Source organism: Rhamphochromis longiceps, linkage group LG18 (assembly GCF_057381845.1).
Source record: "Rhamphochromis longiceps isolate RC_006_pf linkage group LG18, R_longiceps_female_GT1.1, whole genome shotgun sequence".
Classification (NCBI taxonomy): Eukaryota; Metazoa; Chordata; class Actinopteri; order Cichliformes; family Cichlidae; genus Rhamphochromis; species Rhamphochromis longiceps.
In genome coordinates, this window is record NC_140574.1 from 37,030,866 (window position 1) to 37,040,407 (window position 9,542).

A 9,542-nucleotide genomic window follows, 5' to 3' on the forward strand; every position below is an offset into this window, starting at 1 on the left:
CAAAACATGTAGTTATCCTAACTGAGAGTTTATAAAGTCAGCAAAGAGGCACAGAAAAGAAGACCAGACACCAGCGAGGGAGAATAAGAAAGACAGACCCAACAACATTGTCATCCCCTATGTAGCCGGTGTATCAGAGAAACTCAGGAGTTTTCGCCAAGCACGACATCCCGGTGTACTTCAGACCCAGCAACACGCTCAGACAGAAACTGGTTCACCCGAAAGACAAAACTCCAAAACACAAACTTAACAATGTGGTGTATGCTGTACAGTGTAGCGAGGAATGCCCAGACCTCTACATCGGAGAGACCAAACAGGGTGGGGCCAGGTTTCACAATGAGCTCACCTGAAATCCTGCCTGATTGGGACCCACACCCATTTTCACACCTTAGCTCATGTGATCATCAGGGGGTCCTTTGTCCCTCTTTGGGGGGAAACTCCCACTGCGTTTTAAATCTGGGACTCTCCACCATTTGACTCTTAGAACTGAAGAAGCTTCTTTAATGTCTAAAAATAAAACTTGTGTTACAGAAATACAGTGTGTCAAATCATGGGCCCTGTGAATAATGGTGCATGAGACCACATTGAAACTGATGTTAAGGACAGTAGCCCCGTCTCACAGGAAAACATGCCTGTCCACCGTGTGCCTCTTCAAAGTGTGAAGTGGACACACATACAGAAGTTGCGTTACTTCAAATTATATTACCAACTTGTATAAAAGGCAAGAAGTTGGTAATGAGCAAAAAAACATATGAACTACATTCCAGAGTCTGTAATCACCAGAAGGATTAAAATTGACGGCTAATATGTATTTACATTAAAAATGTATGAATAATATCAGTTGTAATGCTGTCCTGTGATTATTTAATGTTGCCTTGAAATCACAAATCTCCATCTGCTGTTACTGCTGCGTACTGTTACTTATTGTAAATTCTGCATGTCGACCAGCATGCAGTATAACAGTATAACATTTTATCTACTGTCTGTATAAATGCTAAATGATACCAGAGGTCCCAGTTGTCCCTCTGGTCCCTCTTATGCTTTGCTTTTAGGACTAATTTAAGCCAAACTGCCAACTTACTTGTTTCATTTCAATGAAAGCAAGCCTGAGAGTGTTTATACCTGGCTTACATACCAATTATTACCTGACCAGTCCAATTATTAATTAGCAGTAATTATTATGTTACTATGCATGATGTTGTACATAGTTGTTGTATGTAATGTAATAATAACGCAGCATCCCTGTTGATCTTACAGACAACACTGCTGGGATTGTGACTCGACATTCAGCTTTCCAGCGGCGGCTGCAGGATGTCTACATCCTTCCTGTTGTAGTTGAAGACAGCGGTTACCCCGCTCAGAGCAGCACAGCTACCCTGACCATCAGAGTGTGTTCCTGTGAGACTGTGGGCTCACCTCTGACCTGCTCACCAGTGGCCATGTTCCTGCCCGCTGAGCTCAGTGCTCAAGCTTTGTTGGCTATTCTTCTGAGCATTGCTCTGCTGATTGGTAAGCTAGTCTCGCTATAATGTTGTGTCATGTATAAACACTCAAACTCTGGGGTTAGCACTGCAAACTGCAGTCTTATGTGCAGTGTGTTCTGACTGAATTTTACTTTTTGCACTGTTGACATTAGGTAGCCTAAAAATCTTTCTTAATGTTGTTTAATGAAGAAAATCATTCTTGGCACAACAGACCAGTTAATATTTTATTAACCTCCCACCAGGTCACAAGCAAATCAATTTATGTATTTATTTTTTGTTATAAACATTCTGTTTATATTGGACATACAGGTGAAAATACAATGTGCAAATTCCATATGAATATAAGGAGCTCTAAGGTTTTGAGCTTGATGATGACAAACTGATGCTGAACCTGAGCATATTACTCTGGTTCTCAGCCTGTTCAGGTAATCTGATGTTTTAAATTAGGGCTGATAATAAACCTGAAGTAGATAAATGAATAAATAAAGAACTTCATCACTTTTACTGCGTACACAGAACTGGATGGCTTTGAATACAATGTTGCTTTTACAAGACTGTTATTGAAAAGCAAAGAAACATTGTTTAGAAAACCTGCAGGATGTGGAAGAGTTTTGATGTAATGATGGATGGAGGGCTGCAGTGATCCATACAGGACACACAGCAGCATGAAGGTGTGAGGGACCACACGACAGAGAGCAAGGGGCGACTCGAACAATATATACTTACCAGAATTCAATTCAATTCAATTTTATTTATATAGCGCCAAATCACAACAAAAGTCGCCTCAAGGCGCTTCATAGATACAGAGAAAAACCCAACAATCATATGACCCCCTATGAGCAGCACTTTGGCGACAGTGGGAAGAAAAAACTCCCTTTTAACAGGAAGAAACCTCCGACGGAACCAGACTCAGGGAAGACAGGATAAAGACATGCTGTGGAAGAGAGACAGAGGTTAATAACAGATATGATTCAATGCAGAGAGGTCTGTTAACACACAGTGAGTGAAGAAGAAACACCCAGTGCATCATGGGAATCCCCCAGCAGCCTACGTCTATTGCATCATAACTAAGGGAGGATTCAGGGTCACCTGGTCCAGCCCTAACTATATGCTTTAGCAAAAAGGAAAGTTTTAAGCCTAATCTTGAAAGTAGAGATAGTGTCTGTCTCCTGAATCCAAACTGGAAAGAATAACAACAAAAGATGCAAAGGGTGGGATACAGCTGGAAACTATAACATGATGAGACACGCAATAAACACACCACTAGTCTGAACAAGGAACCATGGTTAGTTTAACAGGAGGACCAGACAGGACAGCACAGAGAGACGGATGAGATCGGGGACACAAGAGAACAAATCAGGGAAAATGAGACACAAAGGCACAGAGGGACGACAACCACAGGAAATACCAGATCGAAGGTCCGTGAACAAACACAAGACTTACTTCACACACGAGACTAAAGGACAAAACACAGAGACCAAGATAAACAACAATAGGAGGCATGAATACAACAGGACACAAGCAATAAACTGAAACTAGATACAATACAGTAAACGACTCAATAAATGCAGAAAAATGACAAAACACTGGGTGGATGACCCCTTATGGTGCCTGTCTTGCCCATCCTGGTGTTTGAACCTCAGTGGGGTATACTGCATTGCAACACGTTCCTAAAGTATTGTCCAAACACTGATCTAAAATCCAGCAGATTTGATTGCACCATGTAATGTTTTATACATTTATATTTTTAAGGATCATGTATGTGTGGTCACCATGGTAACCAGTGCTTCTCTCTGTTTTCTGCCTTGCAGGTATGTCAGTGTTATACATGAGTCAGAGGCCCCAGAAAGTGAAAGACACGCTGATGAGATCAAAAGAAGACATCCGTGATAATGTCATTCACTATGACGACGAGGGAGGTGGCGAGGCTGACACTGACGCGTTTCACATGGGCACCTTGTGCAAAACAGACCACAGCAGCATCTCCAACAAGAAGAAAAATGGCTATGGCGACGGCATTCTGATGCATCTCAGCACCCACTGTGACAATGTCAGGTCACCTGACATCCATCTGCAAACAGCCAGCTTCATCGCCACCGGGAACAAGCCTCCACTCTTCTGCCGCGGCAGGGCGACCCAAGGCGATGCTGAATTGATCAGAGAGGTCATTGAACACCGACTGAAGGAGAGCCAGCAGGGGTACGCGGCCCTACCTGCTGATTCACTGGCAACCTACGCATACGAGGGGGATGGCTCAGAGGCGCGTTCTCTCTCATCCATAGAGGACTCTTTTGTACTTGACAGTTTAGGGGATTTTAGCTCGCTTGGCGACTGGGGGCAGCCATTTAAAACACTGGCTAGCATCCTTGACAAGCAGCCACCGTCTCTCTTTAACGAGAGCTGAGAGGAAATTGAACTGAATATTAGTTCAGTTAGGCCAAATATTATTGAACATGTCACTTGTCAATGTATTTCTAAAGGTGCTGCTGACGTTTTCATACAAAAGGTGTCTTGAAGCTGTGATCTCAACAGAGGCTTGTTGTTACATTTCAGTAAGTAGTTTTTTTTCCCATGTCATTTTCTCATTATTACATCTGTTTCTCTGCATGTGTGGACTGGATGGGTTGTTGCTGCAATCTGGTGGGAATTTCAAGTCAACGGCACCTTGAGAAATATATTTAGTTAAACAATTGGTGATGTGTGTGTATGTGTGCATAATATTCAACCATCCAGTTTCTTCCACTTATCTGGGGCCTCAGCCCCAGCAGAGAAGCCCAGACCTCCCTCTCTACAGCAACTTCTTCTAGCATGTCCAGGGGAACACCAGGGTGTTCCCAGATCAGCTGAGAGCAATGATCTCTCCAGCGTTTCCTGGCTCTTCCCTGTGGGACATGCCTGCAAACCTCAATAAGGAGGCGTCAGATGCCTGAAATATACATTTTTAAACGTGACAGACACTAGAACGATGTAAGAATTGTCAGAATGATAAAACCAAACTTGTTCACGTCGGTAGTATTTATATGCTTCCACATCATCCAAGGGTCTGTCTTCTGTCTTCTCTCAAGTCTCAGCTTTCAAGCATTCTCCCAGTGGAACCTGGTTTGGTTCATCTTTGGATTCACCTTAGTTTGGACAAGCTGGCAAGTAGGTTGCAAAAGTGAATATAAGTAAACCTCTTAACTGGTCAGTAAGGACCCATACAGGTTTAGAGTGGGGTTTTGTTTTAGCTACTATAAAACGACCATTTGTGTTACTTTCAAGTGTCATACGTCAATGAGCAGTAATGTTTTTCCATTTAACAATGTTCCAGATTGGTGATTTATTTTATAAAAAGAGCTAAATGTTACTTTGAATCTAACTCCAGATGCATCTCAGTGGGTTAGTGCTAATGAGTTCATGTGTGTGACCTGTAAGCTAAAAATCCAGACTGGAAGGTAAATGTGTTATTAACTCATATTAATTTGTTTCATTGTTTTATGAAATGTTCAATCGTGCGCCTAAATAAAGTCAGAACCACAGCCACCAAAGCCACTTCTATGTGCTCATTATTATTTGAAAAATGTGATTTATTTACAAAACTACTGGTTTAAAATAACATAAAACAAAAATTGCAGTTAAAAATAACAGGATCGAGGATCGAGTGGGAAATATAGAAGATGTGACAATGGAGTTAATTGAAGCGCTCCTCCAAAGCTTGAAAACACAGAAATTTATTTAGAACAAGCTGGTGGACCTGGAGTCAAGATCCCGCAGAAATAATATACGCCTGGTTGGAGTGGAGGAAGGCTCCGAGGGGAGATCTGTCCAAGACTTTGTCTCGGAGCTGCTACAGCACGAGATACCTATACCGGCCGGGCTAGAACTTAAGATCCAGCGGGCCCATCGTATCTCTGTACAGAAACCGCGCCCTGGAGAATTCCCACGTCCGATTCTTATTAATTTCCAGGAATTCACAACGAAAGAATTCATACTTCGAGAAGTTTGGAAAAAGAAGCAAATCCAGGTGAATGGCAAGACGATCTACTTTGACCATGACTATGCATCAGATATTGTTCAAAAGCGCAAACAATACAGAGAAGTTAAGCGGATACTAAAGGAAGCGGGAGTGCGCTTCCAAACTCCCTACACGAGCATTCGGATCCACTGGCAGGACGGAGTCAGAAACTACGGTAACGTACGAGAGGCGGCTATGGAGATGCAGAGGAGGGGATACGATGTCCAGATCCCGGCGGCATCTGAGGAAGACGATGCGCTAAGCAGAAGGTGTCGAGAGTGGAAACGGGCCTCAATCTCCCATCGAGAGCAAATTTCTTCCCCGAGGCAGAGAGTTAAAAAAAAATTGGAGGAATTTCAGAGAAATGCTGATTAGTTCGGGGGATATCTTCCCCCTGTTACTGATCAGAAAATTATAGGCCTCTTAAATTCAAAGTTCTGGAGGAGCAACACCGGATGGAGGTAAATACGTTGGACTAAAATTTGGGAACTACTTTTTCAGTTCTCAAATATTTCATAGGGCCCTCCTTTACGGAGGTTTTTTACCCTAGATCTACCAACGGGGTCATGGTGGGAGACAGTTTCTTCCTACTAATTGGGAGTCGCAAGTTTGTGTTTAATTTTTGTTTAATGTCTAGTAATATTGTTTTATTTTATTTTCTTAAACTAGAGGGGATGATCATTGCACACTGTACGAATTATGAGTGGTGTAGGTAAAATAAAAATTATTTCAATCAATATCAATGGTCTGGGGAATCCAGTTAAAAGGAGTAGATTGCTATCTAAATTGAAACGACACAAGGCACAGATTATATTCATTCAAGAAACTCATATGTCAAAAGAAGAACATGAAAAATTTAAAAAGTTTGGCTATGTAAATTCCTTTTATAGCTCATGTAAGAATAGCAGACGAAGAGGAGTTATAATTTTATTAGCTAACACGGTAAATTTCGAAAAGTTAGAGGAAATCTGTGACAAGGAGGGTAGATATGTTGCTGTCAAAGGGAGGATTAATAATGAAGTGGTGTCCCTGATAAATGTGTATGCCCCTCCAGAGGACAACTCAAAATTCTATCAAAAACTATCTGAAAAAATTATAAGCTTTAGTGAAGGGATCTTGATATGTGGGGGCGACTGGAATTGTATATTAAATCATACTAAAGATACTACAAGCAAAAAAAGACGCAAAGATAATAAATCTAAATCTCTTAACTCATTAATAAAGGAAGCGGATCTCTGTGATGTATGGAGAGAATTACACCCTCTGGAGAAGGATTATACCCATTTCTCAGCAGCCCATAAGGTTCACTCTAGGATAGATTTTTTTTTGATAAATAGAAGTGATAAACATAGAGTCACAGAATGCAATATTGGTATAGCCGACTTGTCGGATCACAACGCCATTCATTTGACTATTCACCTACATAATCAGAATAAGAAATTATTATGGAAATTGAACATTGGTATTCTCAATAATGAATCTGAGGTAAAAGAGATCAAAAAAGAAATACAAACCTGTATTGCCCACAATAAGGATGATCAGATAGACCCAACAATAATTTGGGATACTGTGAAAGTAGTAACTCGGGGGTATTTGATATCAAGGACCAGCTACCTCAAAAAAATGAAGAAGCTTACACAGTCCAAATTAGAACAACAATTAAGGGATTTGGAAAAAAAAAAGCATACAGATTTGAGTCCTGATTTGGCCGAAAAAATCAAAAACGTAAGAAAACAACTAAGTGATTTGACTATGGAGGAAATAGAAAAGAAACTGAGATTCACAAAACAAACATTCTATGAGTCTGGCTCCAAAGCAACTAAAGTATTGGCTAAACGGTTAAAATTAATGCAAATAACTAATGCAGTCAACAAGATTAGAGATCCAAATACCAAGGAACTACTATATGAACCAACACAGATAAAAAACACCTTTCAAGAATATTATAAAACATTGTATAGTCAACCGGATCAGAAAAATGGACCAGAAATTGTAGAGTTTTTGGATCAGTTAGACCTCCCTTCAATAGGGACAACTCAAAATGAACTATTAACTAAACCAATTACAAAGGAAGAACTGGATAAGGCAATAAGGAGATTGAAGACGAATAAAAGTCCAGGGAGTGATGGGTACCCCAATGAGTGGTATAAGACTTTCAAAGAGGTTTTGGCCCCTATTTTGATAGATTCTTTTAATTGGACAATAAAACACGCTAAAATTCCACCTTCCTGGAAAGAGGCCATCATCACAGTCTTACCGAAAGAAGGTAAAAACAAGGAAAACTGTGATTCTTATCGCCCAATCTCCATCTTAAATGTTGATTATAAACTATTTACATCTATAATCACAAGACGCCTAGAGCTGTTCCTTCCTGATCTGGTGGATGAAGACCAGACAGGGTTCATTAAGGGGCGACAGACACAAGACAATATACGACGCACATTGCATATAATTAATGAAGTTAATAGAGAAAAAATCCCAACAGCCTTAGTGAGTTTAGATGCTGAAAAGGCTTTTGACAGAGTCTCTTGGATATTTCTTTTTGCTGTTTTGAAGAGAATGGGCTTTGACAGTATCTTCATTAAGTGTATACAATCCCTGTATCATAGGCCAATGGCTAGAGTTAAAATAAATGGGGACTTGACAGACAGCTTTGAGCTCTTTAGAGGAACTAGGCAAGGTTGCTGCTTGAGTCCAGCTCTTTTTGCTTTGTATATTGAGCCTTTGGCTCAGTATATACGGCAAAGTACAGACTTAAAAGGGGTTTTTGTTTCCAAACTTGAACAACGAATAGGTCTTTTTGCAGATGATATAATTATATATCTACAGGATCCTGATACGACCTTTCCTTGGCTGTTTAAAGCATTAAAATATTTTGGTAAAAACGCAGGATATAAACTAAACATCGTAAAGACTCAAGTACTCTGTCTGAATTATTTCCCCAAAGAATTATTACAAAATGAACTTAAACTAAAATGGGATTCAAATAAGATCAAATACTTAGGTGTCTATTTAACTAGTGATACAAGTACTTTATACGAGGCAAACTATGTGAAGTTTAGTAACACAATCCAAAAAGATCTGATTAAATGGGCTCCGCTTGTCAAGGACCTTAGCTCAAGAATAGAGGTAATAAAAATGAATGTGCTTCCCCGGTTATTGTACCTATTCACCTCATTACCAGTCCAAATAACAGATGCACAGTTTGGTAAATGGGATAAATTAGTTAGTAGATTTATTTGGAAAGGGACAAAGCCAAGAATAAGATTTAAAATACTTCAATCAGGAAAAGAAAAAGGAGGACTTGCCCTCCCGAATCTCAAGGAATATTTCTATGCAGCCCAGCTGAGATATACTGTTTACTGGTGTTCATCAGAATATACTTCAAAATGGAAGCATATAGAGTTAAATTATTGCCTATCATGTCATCCACTAGCAAGATTGGGAGAAGAAACTACCCAGCCCACGAACAAAAATCTCATCACTGAATTTACTATTAAACTCTGGTGGACAATAATGAAGAAATATAGAATTACAGAAGATTGTAAATTGCTGATTTGGCCTGCATACTCTCGAAAATTCCAAAGTGGACAATGGGATAGCACATTTTTAAGATGGGTCAATAAAGGAATTACAGCAATGTGTACATTAATAGATGGGACAACATTTAAATCTTTTGAGAATCTACAGAAACAATTCGGATTGGATAAATCAGATTTATTTAGGTACTTTCAATTAAGACACTTTTACAATACAGAAATTAGAAAGAAGCTCTCGAGAGAAAGAAATCGTATAATAGGAACAATAACAGGTGCATATAAAAATCTTCCATCAGGAATTCTGTCGAAATTATATGATGGCCTACAAAATTCGAATAGGAATGAAACATTATATATTAAACAAAAGTGGGAATCGGAACTACAAATTGAGTTGTCAGAGGATGATTGGCGATCCTTATGTCTCACACAGCATAACTCCACTAGCTCTAGACGATGGAGAGAATATGGCTGGAAAAATGTGATTAGGTTTTTTATTACTCCGTATATCAAAAGCAAGCAGTTGAA

General features: G+C 39.8%; 1 protein-coding gene across 2 annotated transcripts in view; it reads left to right on the plus strand.

The window, feature by feature from the left end:
• The window catches only part of cdh12a (cadherin 12a), a 45,585-nt gene extending 40,588 nt beyond the window's left edge, over positions 1 to 4,997 (plus strand). For both annotated transcript variants that reach the window (XM_085389240.1, XM_085389239.1), the window contains 2 exons: positions 1,258 to 1,509; positions 3,296 to 4,997. In XM_085389240.1, coding sequence (XP_085245366.1) covers positions 1,258 to 1,509; positions 3,296 to 3,888 — 845 coding nt within the window. In that variant the 3' untranslated portion in view covers positions 3,889 to 4,997. The remainder of the gene's footprint in view (positions 1 to 1,257; positions 1,510 to 3,295) is intronic.
• Positions 4,998 to 9,542: the final 4,545 nt, after the last annotated feature.